This window comes from Miniopterus natalensis, chromosome 12 (genome assembly GCF_054644295.1).
Source record: "Miniopterus natalensis isolate mMinNat1 chromosome 12, mMinNat1.hap1, whole genome shotgun sequence".
In the NCBI taxonomy this organism is placed as follows: domain Eukaryota; kingdom Metazoa; phylum Chordata; class Mammalia; order Chiroptera; family Miniopteridae; genus Miniopterus; species Miniopterus natalensis.
Window position 1 is genome coordinate 73,183,239 of NC_142092.1, and position 19,603 is coordinate 73,202,841.

A 19,603-nucleotide genomic window follows, 5' to 3' on the forward strand; every position below is an offset into this window, starting at 1 on the left:
GCCCGCAGCCCCGAGCGCAGGTAACGGCCGCGCGTCCCCGGCGCCCCCCTCCCGCCCGGGCGCCCCCCGGGAGCGCGGGTCCCGCCTGGCCGACGCCCGGCCCCGGCCCCACGGCGGCCCCGCCGGCCGGGCCGCAGCCTCCGCTCCTCCGCGGCCGAGGACGCGCCCGGGCCCCGGGGATGCGTCTGCCCCGGGCCTCCCCTCCTGCCGCGGGCATCGCAGCCGCCGCCCCTCGCCCGGGGCCCGGCGGCCCGTGGTGGGCGGGCTGCTTCCTCCCGCGGCCCCGCCGCCAGGGCCTCCCTGCGAAACGGGGGATCCCCGGGACCCGAAGGGCCAGCCTCTGCCCCTCCTACCTGTTGGAGGAGCTTGAGTCCCCCCCCAGAAAAAAAACAAAAGCCGAGCTTGACAAGCTCAGGGACGGCTTGGACCCTGGATGACCAGCCGCGGGGCAGCCCCAAGTCCGGCGGGGGGGGGCCCGGGGGGGTCGCGGAGCCCGAGGAGCCGGGGGCTGGGTAGGTGAGTTGAAACTGAAACTGGCCGTGCCCTGTGGGTGGAATTGGACTTGGCTGCTGTCCGGCCCAAGGTGTCCAGGATTTCCCTTCCCCGCCCCGGCCTTGCCGGCGCGTTTGGTTTTTCAGGGGGAGCGGGATGCCTGACGCCTCCGTGGGGAGAATCGCCCCGTGCGATCGGTCCCGCAGGATGTTGCCTCTCTTCAGGGTTCAAGCTGGGGGAGAATGAGCGATGAAGCCAGCTCAGAAAAGGGTCACAGGAGGCCACCTCCAGAGCAGGATGTGGTGGCCAGGAGGGAGCGGCCTCTCTGTTTTGGTTCACTGGTTCATTCAGCAGATAGTGAACGTAACAGGTCGGGTGGCCCTGGGGAAAAACAACGCAGGAAGGGCCATGGAAAGAGCCAGAGAGTACAGGCGCCTTTTTTTTTTTTTTTCCCCCGAGGGTGGTCAGAGAAAAGCGTCTGATTAGATGATGTCTGATCAGAGACCGGAAGGGAGTCAGGGATCAGGCCCTACGGCTCTCTGAAGATAGAGCGTTTAACAGCAGGTGCAAAGGTCCTGAGGTCGTGTACCTGGTGATTTTCAGAAACAGCGTGAGGACAGTAGGGCTGGAGCAGAATGAAGGAGGGGAGGGGCGGTTGATGAAGCCAGAGAAAGAGTGGGGAGCAGATAATGGTGGGGAGGCTATCAGGGACTGTCTTGTGTGATGCAAGGTCACGGGGTATCTCAGAACTGTACTAACTTGAAGTGTGTGGTGCTTGGAGAAGATACAGATTTGTTTTCAGATGACAAATGGCCATTGTGCTCTGGCCTTGGGTTGTAAGAACACTTTTTCATTCTTTGTAATGACCATGAGTGGAATAAATCCGGAAAGGACTGTGGTTAAATCGGGTCATGCCGCCACTTCCTGGTGGTGAGAACTTGGGCAAGGGACCTTTTTCCCGCCTCGGTTTCCCCATCTGCAAAGCAGTTCTTGGGTTAAATGAGAGAGCATACTAATCGCAGCATGTTAAGTGCTCACTGTGTAGCAGTTGTGACGGTCATGAGACGGGGAACTGTTTCAGTGTGTCCACCTGAAAGCTTTTCTCCTTGGCACCAGCTAGTGGTGGCATCCCTGAGCCAGGAGCATTTGAGGGAACAGAGTGGGAGATAAGGCGGAAACTTCCTGTCACTCCTCAGTGGGAGCAGTGGTTGTGTATCTACAGGGAGGATGGTAGCTTGGCCCTGGCTTTTTTTTTTTTAATTTTTTTCATGTTTTAGTTTATTTGTATCATTGAAAGTATTACAGATGTCCTTTTCCCCCCATTGATCCCCTCCACCCTGCCACCCCCCCCCCAGGCCTTCCCCGCACTATCGTCTATGTCCGTGGGCTATGCATATGTGCCTGTAAGGTCTTAGGTTATTCTCCACCTGACGCCCCCCCCCCTTCCCACTGAGATCCCTCAGTCTGTTCCATGCTTCTATGTCTCTAGATCTATTTTGTTCATCAGTTTATTTTGTTCGTTAGATTCCACATATGCATAAGATCACGTGATACTTGTTTCTCTGACTGGCTTATTTCGCTCAGCGTAATACTCTCCAGGTCCCTCCATGCTGCCCCAAAGGACCCTGGCTTTTTGATGACAGTGGTTGGTAGGTGATGGGGACTTTTTTATAAAGAGCTCAGCAAAACCCGATTCTGCTACATGAAATAGGCAAAATTACGGTGTTAGAATAAACATGACAGGAAGACAGGTTGGGGAGGACAGTGCATGTTGGCCGTAGATGTGTGTCCGGGTGTGTGCACTGATCTGATGATGGAGAGTGTCCATCCAAGGTGGACTCATTGGTTCTCAGCGGGGACTGTCTCAGTGTACACTCAGCCTCCAGTTTCCCAGGCAAAGAGGCCGCTGGGCTCTTGAAGATCTGAGAGTGAATGAAGGCAAAGGAAGGCCATGCCCAGGGCCCAGGTGGCCTGTTCGTTGTTCCATCCCTCAAGGGCGTCACGTAGCTGGTGGAACAGCTGACGTAATGGGCCCTGTGGCAGGAGACGCGGGCCTGGGCAGCACAGACCCTGCTCTGCTTAGGACCAGGGCAGGTGAGATAGGTGATGATGATGATGATGATGGTGGCTGCTTTTTATTGAGCAATTACTATGTACCAGGCACCATGAGAAGCCCTCTTTGTATCATTTCACGTTGTCTTCACACAGCACTCCCTGCGTTAGAGCAGGAGCGGGCACAGGAAGGTGGAGACACTTGCCCAGGCTCACCTCTTCTTTAAGCAGCAGGGCTGAGGCGTGAAGCGGCTCTTGCAGCAGGGTCGCCAGTGAGTGGTGGCACCAGAACTTCGAGCTGGCGATTGCAAAAGGGTACGGCGCTCTGTGTCCACCCACTGGATTTCCTGAGCAGCCTGTGAGTCAGATACGGACTCGGAGGCTCCCAGAAGCCAGGGGCCCTACACTCAATTCCTCCAGGAGGTGACGAGATGGAGTCTAAGAGACAAGGCTCAAGTCCCAGTGCAGTCCGAGTGGCCTCCCTCTCAGCCTGAGTTCCCTCCTCTGTGAGAGGGGATCATAACCACCTTTCGTCATCCACGCAGCCCTGTGAAACCAGGTGTTTTCTAGGCTTCTCGTTTACTCCAGCAGCCCCGTGAAACTCCCCTTTTCCAGACCATGGTGGGGACTGCACAGCTCTGTGAATATACTAAAAACGAAAACCACAAACCTATTCACGGTCACCTCTCAGCTCCCCCAACTTCCCAGCCCTAGGCAGCCACTAGTTTACTCCTGTCTCCGTAGGTTTCCCTGTTGCGGCTGGACATTTTATGGACACTTTACAAATGGACTCGTAGAATCCTAGGTGTGCCCAGTGCCTTTTTGCAGCTGGTTTCTCTCTCTTAGGATGATGTTCTCAAGGTCCAGTTGTGTGTGTCTGTACTTCACTCCTTTAACGGCTGAGTAATATTCCATTGTGTGGAAAGACCGGTTTTGTCCATTCACTCATCTGATGGACATTGTGCTGTTTCCATTTGGGGCTTTTGGAGAAAACCACTGTGAACCTTAACAACAGCTCTTTACGTGGGTGTATATTTTCATTTCGATTGGCACCGTGTGATTCTTCACCGTGTGTAATAGAGATTCAGTGATGACGTGTCCATAGGGCCCTGCACATGCTAAGGGTTCAAACAGTGACAGCTGTGTACCAATCTGACTGCACAGCAAGGGCCTGGCCGGGTGGCTCAGGTGGTGGAAGCATTGTGCCGATAGGCCAAGGTTGTGGGTTCAGTCCCCGGTCAGGGCACATACGAGAAGGAACCAATGATGCCTGGATGGGTGGAGCAGCAGATCGATGTTTCTCTTTCTCTCTCTGCCTCTCTCCCCTTTTTTCTCTCTAAAATCAATAAGTTAAAAATTAAAAAAAAAATGCACAGCAAGGGACACCCAGGGTAGCTGTAACTGAAAGCCACTGTCATCCCCACCCAAGCATTGGGTCGCCAGCACACACGTCTGTCCGGATGTTGCGAAGGCATAGAAACACTTGGACAAGGCCCTGTGCTCTTTGCAGGTCAAATCACGCACAGATGGCTCACCGGAGAGGGCCAGGGAGGGGGTCAGGAGTCCTGGGGCCTGGCCTGTCAATCTGCCAGTCTGAGTGTGGCATTGGGGCCTCAGTTTCCCAACTCAGAGAGTAGACACAGGACAGCTGGTGGTTCTAGCCCTTGGGGGGTTCACTTCTCTTCCTTCCTGTTCTCCAGGCTGTGGCTCTGCCGATGACCCTGTGAGTGCTGAGGAGTCACTGCTGCCCCCGAGGCCCCGGGCCTGGAGTGGCCCACCTTCCTGCCCCCAGCATGGCGTCAGACACGCCCGAGTCCCTGATGGCCCTCTGCACCGACTTCTGCCTGCGCAACCTGGATGGCACCTTGGGCTACCTGCTGGACAAAGAGAATCTGAGGCTGCACCCGGACATCTTCCTGCCCAGCGAGATCTGTGACCGGCTCGTCAACGAGTGAGCAGGCCCGGAGCTGGGGCAGGGACACAGGCCTTAGGATGCGCCTGTGCGGAGAGATAAGGGCGATGTGTGTGCGCCATGCGGTGTGTGACCACAGATGTGTATGTGTGAGGCGTGATCAGAGAGGGCCTCAGGGAAGAGAGGGCTTATGTGGGATCTTGAAGGGAGGAGGGGTCACCGTGCCCCTCCCCTGAGCCAGGCTCTCTGCTCTCCCAGGTACGTGGACCTGGTCAATGCCGCCTGCAACTTTGAGCCACACGAGAGCTTCTTCAGCCTCTTCTCGGACCCTCGCAGCACCCGCCTCACCCGCATCCACCTCCGGGAGGACCTGGTGCAAGACCAGGACCTGGAAGCCATTCGCAAACAGGTGAGACCTGCCTCACAGGGAGACAGGCATGGGAGACCGGCCAAGGTAGTCAGACAGCAAGTCAGGGGCACGGTGATCAGCCCCAGGACAGAATCCTGAGGCCATCCAGTGCTCTCCCCCCCTCGGGGTGGTGCAGACTCTCCCCGAGCCCCCCTGCAGCCCAGGGCCAGGCCTGGGACGGGGGCTGGGCCTGTGATCTGTGATGACGGGGCTGTGCCTCCCACCAGGACCTGGTGGAGCTGTACCTGACCAACTGCGAGAAGCTGTCAGCCAAGAGCCTGCAGACGCTGCGCAGCTTCAGCCACACCCTGGTGTCCCTGAGCCTCTTCGGCTGCGCGAACATTTTCTATGAGGAGGAGAACCCCGGCGGCTGTGAGGACGAGTGCCTCGTCAACCCCACCTGCCAGGTGCTGGTCAAGGACTTCACCTTTGAGGGCTTTAGCCGCCTGCGCTTCCTCAACTTGGGCCGCATGATTGATGGGGTCCCCGTGGAGTCCCTGCTGCGGCCGCTCCACTCGCTGGCCGCCTTGGACCTCTCAGGCATTCAGACCAGCGATGCGGCCTTCCTGACCCAGTGGAAAGACAGCCTGGTGTCCCTTGTGCTCTACAACATGGACCTGTCGGACGACCACATCCGTGTCATTGTCCAGCTGCACAAGCTGCGGTGAGCAGCCCCCCAGAGCTCACTGGGTGGGGTGCGGTGAGGGCGGGAGGTGCGTGTTGTCAGTCCCAGGAGGGCCATGAGCCCCTGGCCTGGAGGAGGCAGCCCCATGCCTTAACCCCGTGTGTCAGCTGGTCGGGCTGTTCAGTGCGCCCAGTTCCCAGCAGGAGCTTTCCCAGGATGCCCTGCAGCCATGTGGCAGGGATGGGCCTCCCCACCATGTCTCTGAGGCAGCCCCACCCCATGCCCAGCCCCTGACCTGTGCCCCTCACCCGATCTCCAGGCACCTGGACATCTCCCGGGACCGCCTCTCCAGCTACTACAAGTTCAAGCTGACGCGCAAGGTGCTGAGCCTGTTTGTGCAGAAGCTGGGGAACCTCATGTCCCTGGACATCTCCGGCCACATGATCCTGGAGAACTGCAGCATCTCCAAGGTGGAGGAGGAAGCGGGGCAGACCAGGTGGGCCTCTGCCGTGGCCGCCACAGGGGCCGCTCCACAAGGGTCCACCCGGCGCCCTCCGCCAAGTGCTGCCCCGGGAGCTAGAGAGAAAGAAGCAGCCAGGCCCTGCCCTCCCCGGTCTGAGGGACGAGTCGTGATCAGGACGGCTGAAGGGGAAGCCAGGGCAGCCCCGAGGGTCGGCGGGGAAGGAGTGGCACCCAGGCTGTCTTGAGGGTTCCTTCTGAGTTTGCCAGAGAAAGGGTGTTCTGGCAGAGGGAACAGCGAGGGCGGAGGCTGTAAGGTGCAGGCACCATGGGTGACCAGGAGGCTGGCAGGTCTGCCGTTCGATACGATGGCAGGTGGGCGGGTTCCTGGGTGGATGGGCCGAAATCTGATTCAGACCCATCCAGCTGTAACTGGCCACACGCCCTGTCTGTCCCCAGCCACACTTCAGCAGGGTTGGGTTGATGGGCATGTCCCTTCATGATTGTTGGTGGAACCTACAGGTGACACATCCTTACTGGGATGACAGACAGTATTTTCAAAGATGGGTACAACCCTATCTGCCACCCCACATGCTCTTTACATTGTGACCTTGCCACCCTCCATCGAGAGGCGGGGTCTCTGTCCCCTGCCCTTAAACAGGAAAAAAAAAAAATGAGCCGGAGGGCCCAGAGGAGGGTCCCTAGGAAGCCCCCAGCCCATTGACCGCAGCACCTCTCCCCCCAGCACCGAGCCCTCCAAGAGCAGCATCATGCCGTTCCGGGCCCTGAAGAGGCCGCTGCAGTTCCTTGGGCTCTTCGAGACCTCCCTGTGCCGCCTCACGCACATTCCGGCCTACAAAGTAAGGGGGAGGAGCGGGGAGCCCTGGAGGGAGGGACGGGGCTGGGCTGGGGCCCCAAGGTGCCTGCCCTGGGCTAGGATCCCACCGCTGGCCTCCTGCGGGCTGCCTGAGCCTGAGCGCGCCCCATCCCCAGGTGAGTGGTGACAAGAATGAAGAGCAGGTGCTGAATGCCATCGAGGCCTACACGGAGCACAGGCCTGAGATCACCTCGCGCGCCATCAACCTGCTTTTCGACATTGCGCGCATCGAGCGTTGCAACCAGCTCCTGCGCGCTCTGCAGGTCAGCCCCAGCCTGGAGCAGTGGGGGCCCCACCTGGAGGGCGCTGGACTTGGCTGAGCCACGTGCCCAGAGCCCCTGTCCCTCTCCCCCATCACCTCACCCCCAGCCCGCCGTCCCTCACCTGACCCACGCTGGCCCTGCCCCGGAACCCGGGCCCACCCTAGCTTCTGCTCCCCATCCCCCCCATCTCCCCTCAGAGAGCAGGACCAGAGGACCTGTCCTGACCCCTCATAGGGCCTAGGCCAGTCCCCGCACAGTTTCAACAGGACTTGCCAACCTGAGCCCGTACCCTGTCTCCTGTAGCTGGTCATCGCAGCCCTCAAGTGCCACAAGTACGACAAGAACATTCAGGTGACGGGCAGTGCGGCCCTCTTCTACCTGACCAACTCCGAGTACCGCTCTGAGCAGAGCGTCAAGCTGCGCCGGCAGGTCATCCAGGTGGTGCTCAATGGCATGGAGTCCTACCAGGAGGTGACGGTGAGCCCCCGACCTGCCACGGCCTGCATGCTCCTCCCGCTCCCCGTGGCCCGGCCTCGCCAGCCTGCTCCTAGGTCCCTGCTTGTAGGTGCTGTGCGTGCTCCCACCCTTTCTCGTCTGGTTCTGCACTGCCCTTCTCCCCACACTCCTTCCCTACAGCATCACCCCCAGTCTCTGGGACCCGGCATTCAGGAGCCCCTAACCCGGCCCCACACCCACTGCCACCCTCCACTCAGGGACCCTGTACTCCTGCCTCTGGGCCTCTGCCCAGTAACGTTCTGCTGGGGGCTGTCTTTTCAATAGCTGCTTTTCTTATAAAAGTAGTAAAGGTTTTTATTGTAGAAAAGTTATAATTATAGATATAAAGAAAAAAATCCCACCCATAACCCCACCCGCCAGCAATAGCCACTGTGGCACTGGCCGTCTGCCATTGGGATTTTCGCTCGTGGATGTCTGTTTAGTAAGTGGGCTCGCTCTGCACAGTGCTGTGTGGCAGGTTTTCATTTCAGCTGTGCCTTCTGAATGTGGACTCTCCCACACCAACAAACATTTTGCAACAAATTTTTAAAATAATGTTTGTTCTTTGATTAGAAAAGTAAGACACTGAATGCTTAGAAAACAAATTCAAATAATATGAAAACATGTTAACTAGAAAGTAAAAGTTGACAACCCCAGCTCTCCTCCCCCAGACAGCTGGTTTCAGCAGTTCAGTTTCATGACTGTTAGTGTCAGCACAGGGTTCAGCACCCTCACCGAGGAGAGGCCACTCTGGTGCTCACTGGCTGTGCCGGAGCCCAGAGGCGGTGGCCAAGCCCCGTCCACCCGAGGGGACCAGCAAGGGGCTCCCCTGAGCACCTGGGCTGCAGTCTACAACCAGCCCCATGGTGGACCGTTTAGGTTGCTTTTTTTATTTTTTGCTATTTCAGTGGGGCTTTGCTGACTGTAGTTCATTGATTGCTCTCGCGCTGCACGTCTAAAGGTAGACTTGCTGGGGCCCTGGGGATGTGCTTTTTAAAGCATTTGGTGTGTCCTTTGAACTGTCCTCCAGGAAGGTGAGTGTGGGGGTGTGGCCTGTGCAGGGACCGGAAGGCCCACTTTCCCAACCCCCCCAACTCCAGGCTGTACGGCAACTGGTTTCCCCACATTGAGGTCAATTTTATAATCAGGTAGAAGGGGCTTGAAGACTCTCAAATTAATAAACTCTATCAAAGAAATGGAAATTAAGGTAAGAAGATGTCACATTTCTTCTCGAGAGACTGATGACACCCAGCGTTGACAGCGGTTAGGGGACGAGCACTCGCTCTTCCCCCTGGTGAGGTGCGAGTGGAGCAGCTCCCTCGGAGGGCAGCTGTCAGGGCCTAACCTGGAGGTGCACTCCTCTGCTGGCCCAGGCATCCCGCAGTTAGAGGTATTAGAGGGAAAGGACATTCATATACACACCTTGTCCTTTGAGAGAGAGAGAGAGAAACATGGGTTTGCTCTTCCACTCGTTCATGCCTCATTGGCTGGTTCTTGTGTGTGCCCCGACCAGGGATGGAACCCGCAACCTTCGCACATCAGGGTGATGCTCCAACCAACTGGGCCACCTGGCCAGGGCCTACATCCACCCCTTTTTTAATTAGAGGTCAGAGGAAACCAAAATGTTTTAGTTACAGGGGTCTGGAAAAGTGCCGCACGATACGCCCACCCCCCGGGGTGTTCTGGTAAATCTGCTCATGCTAACATGGGAAACGTCCAGTGCTTACTGGTCAGTGAAGTTTGGGGCCAATATGTATAATGTCTTTTTGTGCCTCTCCTCTCCCCCAAATATATGTTTGTATTTACATAGAAAAATCTAGAAGAATGTACACCAATTTTTTTTTTTTTTACAAGAGAACAAATCTTTTATTTACTTTTCAATAAGTTTAAATCCTTGGGTCCAGCATCACACGGATTCTGTGTCCAGTGGCCTTAACGGGAAGGCTGTTTTGGAATTTGGTGCAAACCCTCACTGTTTCCATGACCAAGAGTTACCTGTCCCCAGGTGACTCTGGCTTTGTCCGGTTTGCCACGAGGAGTCCCAGTGCTGTTCTGTGCTCTGTCCTCACAAGCTCATCTCTTGCCCAGACAGAATTGAGGTCCATCATGAGCATAAACGCCTTCTAAGAGCCGCGTGCTCCCTCTTGCTCCAGGGACCCTGCTTAGAGCCGCAGAGGCGGCCCTGGACCCCCCCAGACATTTACGGTTCTCCAGTCCCGGCCCCAGGCCCCCTGGTGGCGGAAGAAGGCCTTTGCGCCAGACCTAACAGTGGTCACTCTGGGGAGTGACCTGGGAACGTGAACTTCCTGCTCAGATAGTACTGTTGGAACTTTTTTCAGTAAGTGTTATGTTTATAATTTAAAATAAACTTTTTCTCAAATTAAAAAATAGCCCGGCCGGGCGTGGCTCAGTGGTTGAGCATCGACCGAGGATCCAGGAGACTGCGGTTTGATTCCCGGTCAGGGCACAGGCCTGGGTTGTGGGCTCCATCCCCAGTCGGGGGCGTGCAGGAGGCAGCCGATCAATGACTCTGTCATCACTGATGTTTCTCTCCCTCTCCCTTCCTCTCTCTGAAATCAATAAAGACATGTTTTTTAAAATAAATAAATAAAAGCATAAGTATATTGGGAGAGGGGAAGTCTAGGAGTTAACCACGGGTGATAGCCTCTCTTGACTAGTAAAGTACAGAGAACTTCCAGTATCTAATGAGAAAGGGTGGGAGGAAATGCAGAGAGAACACTAAAGAAAATAAGCCTGCAGACCACATGAAGGGAAACTGAGAATGTGGCGCCGCTCGCGCTCCCCTGCGCTGCAGGCGGGGGTGTGCCCTGGCACCGCCACCTGGGACAATGGCCTGGTGTTCCCTGGCAAAGCTGGAGACACGCGCCTTGTCACCCAGAAGGTCCGTCCCACGCACGTATGCCGAGGGGCCCGTGTGCAGGGACACCAGGAGGCATGTGCGAGACGGTGTTTGAGGTAGCCAGGCACTGCCGTCCACCCGCAGTGGAGTGGATGACTGGGGTGGAATGCTATACTGCAACGAAAAAGGAGTCTAGCGGGAAGAGGGGTTTATGATCAGGAAGGGACACGAGGGGACTTCTGGGTGCCGGTGATGATCTATTTATTGACCCCGGTGGTGGCTGCATTGTTGTTGAAACACTTGTTTGCTTTATAATTATTTGTAAAGCTATTTTGTTATTTTATACACTCTTCTGTAGGAATATTTCACAATTTTTTAAAAAGTTTTTTAAGAAAGCCTGGTAGCCGCCTCTTCCAGAAAGCCTTCCTGGACCAGCACGGCCTGCATGATCTCTCTCGAGAGCCCCCCGTGCAGTTCCCGAGCCTGTCCCGGCCTGCACTGCGTGTCCTCCCGGCCTTGACTGCCCGCTTGTCTGCCCCGCCCAGGTCCAGCGGAACTGCTGCCTGACCCTCTGCAACTTCAGCATCCCCGAGGAGCTGGAGTTCCAGTACCGCCGGGTGAACACGCTGCTGCTCAGCATCCTCAACCCCACGCGGCAGGACGAGTCCATCCAGCGCATCGCCGTGCACCTGTGCAACGCCCTGGTCTGCCAGGTGGACAACGACCACAAGGAGGCCGTGGGCAAGATGGGCTTCGTGGTGGTGCGTGAGGCGGGCCCCCTTCGTCCACAGCCGCACTGCCGCGTGAGGTCAGGCTGGACCCGGGGGGGTTCCTAGCAGTGAGCGTTGCTGGCACCCGCAGGCGTCCCCACCAGGACGTCCCGTCCTCCCCAGCCCCCCGCTCGCCCCCAGGCCCCGCTCACGGCTGGTCCTGCCACCTCAGACCAGCTGCCTTGACGTGTCTCCCCAGCTGGGATTAAATGAGTGTGTGAGGGACGGCCTGTGCTCTGTGGGGAAAACCGCCACGCTCGCTCCTCCTGTCCTTGCGTCCCCAGCACCTCCTAGCACAGGGCCTGGGCCCGGTAGGGTAGGGCCTGGTGCCGGCAGGGAGCTGGTAGCTATTTGCTGAAGGAAGCAAAGGACCAGGAGGGACCATCCAGCCTCCCTTCGTTTTCTCTCTGGGGAGGCCGTGTTCCCCAGAGGGGGAGGGCCGTGCCCACAGCCACATGGGGTGTGAGGACTAGCGCCTAGGCCTCCTGATGCCAACCACCAAGTCTGTGGGTGCACTTGTCCCGACAGCATCCGGAATGGGTGGGCGGATTTGGTCTCGTTGGGGTGTATTAGCCGGGCACAGAGTTGCTGTCGCTCCTGGGGGCAGCTCAGGGCGACGGGAGCTCTCGGGGCTGGGCCCCTGCAAGCCCTCTTCTCTGCCCACAGACCATGCTGAAGCTGATTCAGAAGAAGCTGCTGGACAAGATAGTAAGTGACGTCTCCATGGAGCCCAGCACGGGGCTGGTTGGCCCCGGGGAGGTCCATGTTTTGTGGGGGCCCCTCACTGGGTGATGGGAGCCCGGGGGCTGCCCAGGAGAGCCCTGCTGAGCCCCCAACCCCTACCCTCAGTGTGACCAGGTCATGGAGTTCTCCTGGAGCGCCCTGTGGAACATCACAGATGAGACGCCCGACAACTGCGAGATGTTCCTCAGCTTCAACGGCATGAAGCTCTTCCTGGACTGCCTGAAGGTGGCATCTCTGCAGCCCCTGACCTCCCCACGGCCACTCATCTGTCCTCAGCACCCCGCTCCCTGTGGTGCCTGCTCACAGGCCCACTAGCCCATGGTTTGCTGCAAAAAAGCTCCAGAGGCCTTCCCTGACCACACGGCCTGACTGGGCCCGGCCCTAGAGCCTCCCTTCAAGGGAACCCCCACCCTCCCCACTGCCCTGGCTGACAGCCCTGTCTCCCTGAAGTCCATCGGGACGTCAGCTGGGCAGGATCCTGTCCGGTAGAGTGGCCTGCTCGCCCTAAAACTCATCCTTCGTTTTCTTGCTCTGGTTTCTAAGGGGATTCAGTTAAACTAGGATTGGCGCCTTGGTAAACAGAACCACATGTGTCCCATTCACACTGTAGGTCCCATCTCCACTCAGCCTTTGATTTTGTGGCGGGGAGCCCACATTTTAACCCCCTAGAATGTGTACCCAGCACTGTGCTAGGAGCACTAGAAGGTAGGAGGGCCGCATAGTGCACCCCCTCTTTGTCCAGTGGGAGTGGCCAGACACGCTCATAAAGCATCCAGGTTAAGGACACCAGATACCAATTAAGTACTAATTGACGTGGCCCCGGGGGCTCTCGTTTGGCCAGGAATTCCCAGAGAAGCAGGAGCTGCACCGGAACATGCTGGGCCTCTTGGGGAATGTGGCGGAGGTGAGGGAGCTGCGGCCCCAGCTGATGACCTCCCAGTTCATCAGTGTCTTCAGGTGGGTGCTCCTTTGCCTTTCTGCCCTGGCTGCCAGGACGCTCACAGCCCAAGTCTGTGCCCGGAAGCCGCAGTGCTCTCAGCCTAGGTTTCTGCTGTGAACGCCGCCTTCCCTCTGTAGCGTGGTTCTTACGCTCTGAGCCCTCCGTAAGCGTCCTCTTGTGCTATCCTACCTTAGCGACCCCAGATCCCTTTCAGAAGTCATCTGAGTGTGGATATAAGTGACAAAGATCAGTAGTTCTTCTGGCGTCTGGTTTGTAAGTTGGGGTCCAGCAGCTGGTGTCTGAAGAGGGTCATGGGGGAGTCGGACTCCATTTCTCCCCCTTCTTGGCAGCGACCTGCTGGGGAGCAAGGCCGACGGGATTGAGGTCTCCTACAACGCCTGCGGCGTCCTCTCCCACATCATGTTCGACGGGCCTGAGGCCTGGGGTATCTGCGAGCCCCAGCGGGAGGAGGTGGAGGAGCGCATGTGGGCCGCCATCCAGAGCTGGGACATCAACTCACGGAGGAATATCAATTACAGGTGCGGGGCGGGGTGGCTGGGACAGGGTGCTTTTTCCCCTTCCCCACTCAGTGTCATCTCCCCCACCCCCCCACTGACGTGCCCACGTCTCCCTTCTTGAATTGCCCTGTGCACAGACTTGATGACTTTCAGTCAAGCAGGCGTCAAGACGCACTGTCTTGTGACTCAGTTTCAGCTACAGGGTGGGGCTCCCTCCTCATGCTATGACTGGGTCTCTTCTTTCTGCGTGCGGATGGCCCCATCTGAGTGACACTGAAGCTGAAAACCCCTGTTGGGAGGAAGTGGCTCATGCTTGTGGCTTTGCCAATGCTCTGGTTCTGGTTCTGGTTCTGTTGTCCAGAGGAGAGAAGCAGTGGAGTCCCTGGCCAGGGGGTTTGCACATACATTTAGGGGCTTTGGGACATGACTGCTGGTGGCCTGTGGAAAGCCACTCTGAGAAGTGCAGTCACACCTCCTCCTGCCTCCCAGGGCACAACCACCCCCACAGGCTGGGTCTCCTCCTTGCTGAGGCCGTGGGTCTGTACCTCCTAATCTGCGTTCCCCTCCCTCCCGTGTCTGTGCTCTTGACCTCGAACAGGGGAGCCTTTGTGGGGCCTGCAGTGGGCTGAAGGGCCCATGCCCCGTATCCCCTGTGCCCTGCCACCTGCTCACAGCCTGTCCACAGGACCCTTCAGGGAGGAGAAATTCCAAAATCCACCCCCACCCCGGCATCAGAAGTGACCTTGGTTTCTCATCCTGCAGGTCGTTTGAGCCAATTCTTCGCCTGCTTCCCCAGGGCATCTCCCCCGTCAGCCAGCACTGGGCCACCTGGGCCTTGTACAACCTCGTGTCCGTCTACCGTGAGTACCCACTGCCTTTGCTCAGACACAGGGACACCCGGTGGAGGGCAGCCTTGCCCCCGGGAAGCTTATAACCCAGGCGGGAGCAGAGAGCTGACGCCGGCCCCTGTGCCTGAGAGCACGGCCCTGGCTCTTCTGCATTTGTGGGACACACAACAGGATGACTGAATGGCTGGCTGGCCCCATCCCGGAACAGGCCTGGCAGGCAGCCGGCCGTCCAGGGTTCCCAGGCAGCTCTCAGTCTCCTGCTTCCACATGAGTGAATAGTCAAAGTGTCCCAGCCTCCCGTGGACAGAGGAAAACCCACTCAAACAAGCAGCAGCCCCGGGGAAGCAGACATCTGAGATGGGAGAGCCTTGGACACCCCTAACTTACTTCACCTAGAGAGCCTCGCCTCCCCTCCCGTAGACGAGCCTGGCCGTCCTCAGCTGGGCGGCTTGGGGACAGGAGACAGCAGGTGCCACGCTTAGACTTGGATGGCGGACCAGGCGTGACCCCCAGGTCCCTCCCTCACTGGCTCTGTGGCCTGATGTGGGTGCTTGAACCCCCCTGAGCCTCAGTTTCCTCCTCTCTGATATGGGGATAGTGGTAGCACCCTCCTCACAAGATTGATGTGGAAAGAGAACCAGCAGGAAGTGCTGAGCCCGGGGCCTGGGTGCGTCTCAGTCCCGTTAACGTGCGAGCTTGGGCCAGACAGCCTGGGTTGGAAACCTGGCTTTACTACTTGCTGTACAGCTTTCAGCATGCTTCTCACCCTCTCTGTGCCTCAGTTTCCTCCGCTTTAAGATGGGGTAATAATAGCACTTACCTCGTAGGATTCTGTGAAATAAGACTCATTTAGGTGCTTAGGACACAGCACATACCCACCACGTGCACTAAACAGTAGCCTTTTATTATTATTATTAAGGTTAGTCTTACCTCAAAGAGGCAGCGCAGCACAGAGGAAAGAGCCCTGAGCCGGGACTCCCCCAGACAAGCCTCTGGGGTGGTTTTGGGTGAATTACTTCCTCCTGCTGAACCTCAGTTCTCTCATCTGTAAATGGGGAAAATTAAGATAGTTCCCACCACACAGAGCTGCTGAAGGCCCATCAAAAGGCCCGCGCTCTCCCTGGAGGGTGAGCCCTGGATACCAGGCAATGCGTGATCTGTGCTGGAGTGAACCCTGAAACCACCCAGTAGAGAGGCCTGGGGGTTCCAGCCTGGCTGGTCACCAGAATCACCTGCGGTGTTTTGTTACAAACACAAATAAATGCAGGTTCCTGGTCCTGCTGAATCAGAACACCCAAGGGCAAGGCTTAGGAATCTGTATTTTTAAAAACCTTCCCAGAAAACAGAACCACCAGTTTGGTGATATTTTCCGTAGGGTGAGCTCTGGGAAAATGCTGCTGCGTGGGGTGGGGAGGAGCTTTCCCCAGGGCTCCCCCCTCGCTCCCCCAGGCGGACTCGGACTAGGCGAGCCCAGCTCACCCCGGATTCCGGCAGCGCCCTCACCCAGGCCTGCACCCCACCCCACCCTCCGAAAGGGCAGCCCTCACGGCAAGGACCTGTTTCTGGGCCACAGGCGGAGAGAAGACCCATCCTGATCCCCTGCTGTCTGCCCCTGTCTCCCCCACAGCGGACAAGTACTGCCCCCTGCTCATCAAAGAAGGCGGGATGCCCCTCCTGAAGGACATGATTAAGATGGCCACGGCACGGCAGGAAACCAAGGAGATGGCGCGGTAAGAGACTGCGGGACGCTCCTGAGCACACAGTGTTCCTGCCAGATCCTTGATTTGAGGGACCGAGGGACACAGCGGGGCAGGGCCTCCTGATGGCCGGGAGTGGCTGAGGGCCGGGACAACCCTGAGGGAGTGTGGATGTGGACAGCCCCTGGTGTCCAGCTGGGGCCTCCCTGAGTGTCGTTTCGGCCACAGTGTGGCCATCACCACGTCAGGTTAGAATTTTGTATTATTTCTGGCTAAAAACATTCCAGTAAAGAGAGGAGACGGTGTGGTGACACCCGCTCTAGATACGCGGCAGAGCAGAGTGCGGACGCGTGTCTGAGCGTGGGGAGCCCGGTCTGAGCGGCCGGCCTCTCACTGCTGTGCAGGGTTCCCCAGAGGCTCCGACCGCACAGGGATCTGTGCTTGAAGGCCTCCGGGGTGCTGCCTGTCGTGTCAGCGGCCTCCATCCTGGAAGGGAGCGTGCCTGAGTTTACCCCAGTTCCAAGCACGCTGTAGAAGAGACGGTCGTGGGGGCACCTGGGGCTCAGGCTCGCAGACACGACCGGGCTGGGGGGTGCTACTGTTTCCGCAGTTTTCTTGGCCAAAGGTGTTGCTTAAACATTAATTGGCAGGTTTGTCTGAGTTTGAGAGGATAACAGTAGAATGAGCGGTTCTCACACTTTCCCTCCCTAAGGAATCATCTGGACTTAAAAATGTACAGGCCCCACCCTAGATGGGTGTGGGAGGTGGGTCCCAGGAGGTCCCAGAAGCACCATGTAAGACTGACCCATAAGCTGCCCCGTCCCTGTGGACATCTCCGTAAGACCTGAGGTGTGTACCTGAGCCGGCCGTCTGACAGCAGCCGTGCCTGACAGACAGGACGCCTAGAGAAGCCACTCCGCCTGGTCAGAGTTCCTGTCCACTCAGGTGTCCCTTCCTTCCTGAAACACTGTGGGACACTCCTGAGCACAGTCTGCAGTGAACACCCCCCAGCCCCTAGCCAACACCAGAGGCTTAGTGAGGAATGGGATGGCCAGCGGGGTCCAGGGCGACACCCGAGAGCCGTGGGGCCGCAGTTCCCAGGGCCAGACTTGAGATCTCAGCAGGAGCGGCGGTTCCCAGGCCTGTGCAGCCTGGTGTGCAGTCAGTGGGGACCGTTCATTGACTGGGGAAGAAAAGGCCCAGGTGTGCGGGGACACGTGGCGAGGACAGTGCTGAGGAGGGGTCAGCAGGAGGGACGCAGCCCTCCAGGCCCAGGCCTGCCCTCCAATCTTCTCTGTTCGTTGTCTCCAGAAAGGTGATCGAGCACTGCGGTAACTTTAGAGAGGAAAACATGGACACGTCCAGATAGAGGCCCTGTCGCTGTGGCCACCGCTGCTCTGGACCACGAGGCTGGCAGGCAGCTCTCAGGCAGCCCAGCCGGCAGACCCCCGCCCGGGAGCCGCCACCGGATGAAGGGACACGGGGACTTTTGCACAACTGACGCTTTTCCTTAACATTAGTGAGATATATATATTATATATATATTATTTTTTTTGTTAGGAAGTGTGAAGTTTTGTGTATATGATTTCTGTACAAAAACAAAAGAAACGCTCCCCGAGTCCCCGCAGCTTCCTTGGCCACCCTCAAGCCCCACTCAGAGCCTTCATCGCTGCCACCCCACCCCACCCCACCCCGGCCAGACTGACTGCCTCTGACTGTGCGTGTGGACCTTCCCCAGAAACCTCAGACCTGGCCTCGCTTCCTTGAGGAGAGGCGGCAGGCTTTTAACAGCCCACCCTGCACTCTGACCGCCCGCCAAAGCCTGAGGACCCCATCTCGGCTCCTGGGGGCAGCTGATGGGGCCTAGAGATGAAAACTAACCCCACTGAGTCTCCCAAGGCCTTGGTGCTCCCAGCTGTGGGCCACCTGGGGCGAGGAAGTGAGCGGGCCCAGGCCCAGGCAGCCCCAGCCTCAGAGGACCCTGGAGGAGTGGGGCTCCCAGTGGCCTGCTCTCTGTCCAGGCCCGCCTGAGGCCATGCTGCTACGGGGGCTGCCTCCTGGTCTCCCACCAGGCCCCAGGCTGCTGAAGGCCCCAGTCCAGGGCTGGTCCACTGCCCCTTCTGCCAAACACCCAGAACCTGCCCCCAGGCCTGGAAGCCAGCACCTTCTGGGAGGAGGGGCTTGTTCATTCTCGGGCCCTCCATCTGCCCCCAGCGCCTAAGGTGCCCAGGCGCCCCACCAGCAGAACTGAGCCTGCCTCGCCCCTGCCTGCCCGCCGCTCACAGGACCCCACGCCCCTCAGGCAGGAGCCCCCCATGCCGGCCTTGCCTCTGGACCAGCCCTCGGCACAGCCCCACAGCTTTACCTTGGAAAACTCTGGGCTCAGTTTCAGAGACGTGTGAGCCCCAGATGCATCACAATGTCTTGTGATCCCTCCACAAAACTCCGAATGCTTCTCGTGGGACAGGTGGGGTGAGGAGGCCCCTCCGGAACCGGGGGCCTGGGGCTGTGCTGACTCTGCAGGCAGCCCCCGGAGCTCGGAGCTCGGCTCTCCTTCCCTCCTCCCCTGGGCCCTGCTGGATTCTCCCGTCTCTGCCTCCAGGCAGAACAGGCTGAGAGGCAGACCCAGGGAGAGACACCCGCCCTTTCTCCTGGAGCCTCCCTCCCAGCCCCGCATTCCCCCAGCTGGCCCTCCCTCGGAGCTCAGGTGGCCCGAGCCAGCCCCTTGGGCAGAGCTCACCCTGCGTTGCTTTACCACCTGGGTCCTGGGTATAAATGTCTGTACTTTGGGATGTCACAGAAATACATTTTTGTGAAAAGTGGAGAAGAGCTGAGTGTCTTTTTTTGGTGGAAGGGATGGGGTCAGAGAAGGGGCCACGTTCCCTCTGCTCCCTGGTACCCAGACCGGGGGTACAGCCAGCAGCAGACCAGCCCTGCCCTGCCCGGGACGGCTCGGTCTGCTGGTGGGCAGCTGTTAGGTACGAGATTACCACCCAGCGTGCGACAGGCAGGGAGAAGGGGCCCAGGCAGGCGCCTGTGGGCTGGCGGAGTGTGAGGGGGTCGGAGACTGGAGTTAGCCGGGCCAGCGCTGCAGGGGCGGGAGGAGCCCTAGTGGGGTCAGGGACAGCATGGCGCTCCCGCAGGACACGAGGCCGCCTGTGTGGCTGCCAGAGGGAAGGACCAAGGGGTCACTGGGGCCAAATCGGGGTGGCCAGCCTCTGGCTTTGCCTCGGATGGCCCTGGTTTATACCTGCTGTCCCGGTGTGACTCCGGGGTACTCCTGAGGTTGCACCTAATGGGGGAGGGCACCTCCCCAGAGAACAGATCTAGGGGAACCATTCCCACGTTCCAGGCGGAGTGTGCCCGGTGCCCAGAGAAAAGACACTCTCCTTGACCAGATTTTATTTACTTAAACATATTTATTTAAATATGTTTTTATTGATTTTAGAGAGAAAGGAAGGGAGGGGGGGAGAGAGAGAAACGTCACTGATCGGCTGCCTCCTGCACGCCCCCGACTGGGGATCGAGCCTACAACCCGGGCATGTGCCCCGACGGGGAATCGAACCTCCATCTCCTGGCTCCTAAGTTGACGCTCAACCACTGAGCAGCACCGGCCGGGCTCCCACTGAGCAGCACCGGCCG

General features: G+C 58.4%; 1 protein-coding gene across 1 annotated transcript; it reads left to right on the forward strand.

Annotated features, from left to right (window-relative positions):
* Window positions 1–17,520, forward strand: ZER1 (zyg-11 related cell cycle regulator). Its single transcript, XM_087823049.1, has 16 exons — window positions 1–20; window positions 4,245–4,495; window positions 4,715–4,865; window positions 5,093–5,529; window positions 5,810–5,986; window positions 6,695–6,809; window positions 6,943–7,089; window positions 7,393–7,566; window positions 10,990–11,205; window positions 11,881–11,922; window positions 12,064–12,183; window positions 12,800–12,915; window positions 13,249–13,437; window positions 14,179–14,276; window positions 15,892–15,994; window positions 17,273–17,520. Exons 2-16 carry the CDS (start codon window positions 4,338–4,340, stop codon window positions 17,328–17,330), a joined length of 2,301 nt encoding a protein of 766 aa, XP_087679175.1. The 5' UTR covers window positions 1–20; window positions 4,245–4,337; the 3' UTR covers window positions 17,331–17,520.
* The last annotated feature ends 2,083 nt before the right edge of the window (window positions 17,521–19,603 follow it).

Bases quoted from the DNA above. Each gene is read 5' to 3' on its own strand.
- ZER1 (XM_087823049.1), top strand. From the start codon at position 4,338: ATGGCGTCAGACACGCCCGAGTCCCTGATGGCCCTCTGCACCGACTTC. The intron at 7,567-10,989 runs GTGAGCCCCCGA...TGCCCCGCCCAG, and splicing joins AGTCCTACCAGGAGGTGACG to GTCCAGCGGAACTGCTGCCT. The intron at 15,995-17,272 runs GTAAGAGACTGC...CGTTGTCTCCAG, and splicing joins GAAACCAAGGAGATGGCGCG to AAAGGTGATCGAGCACTGCG.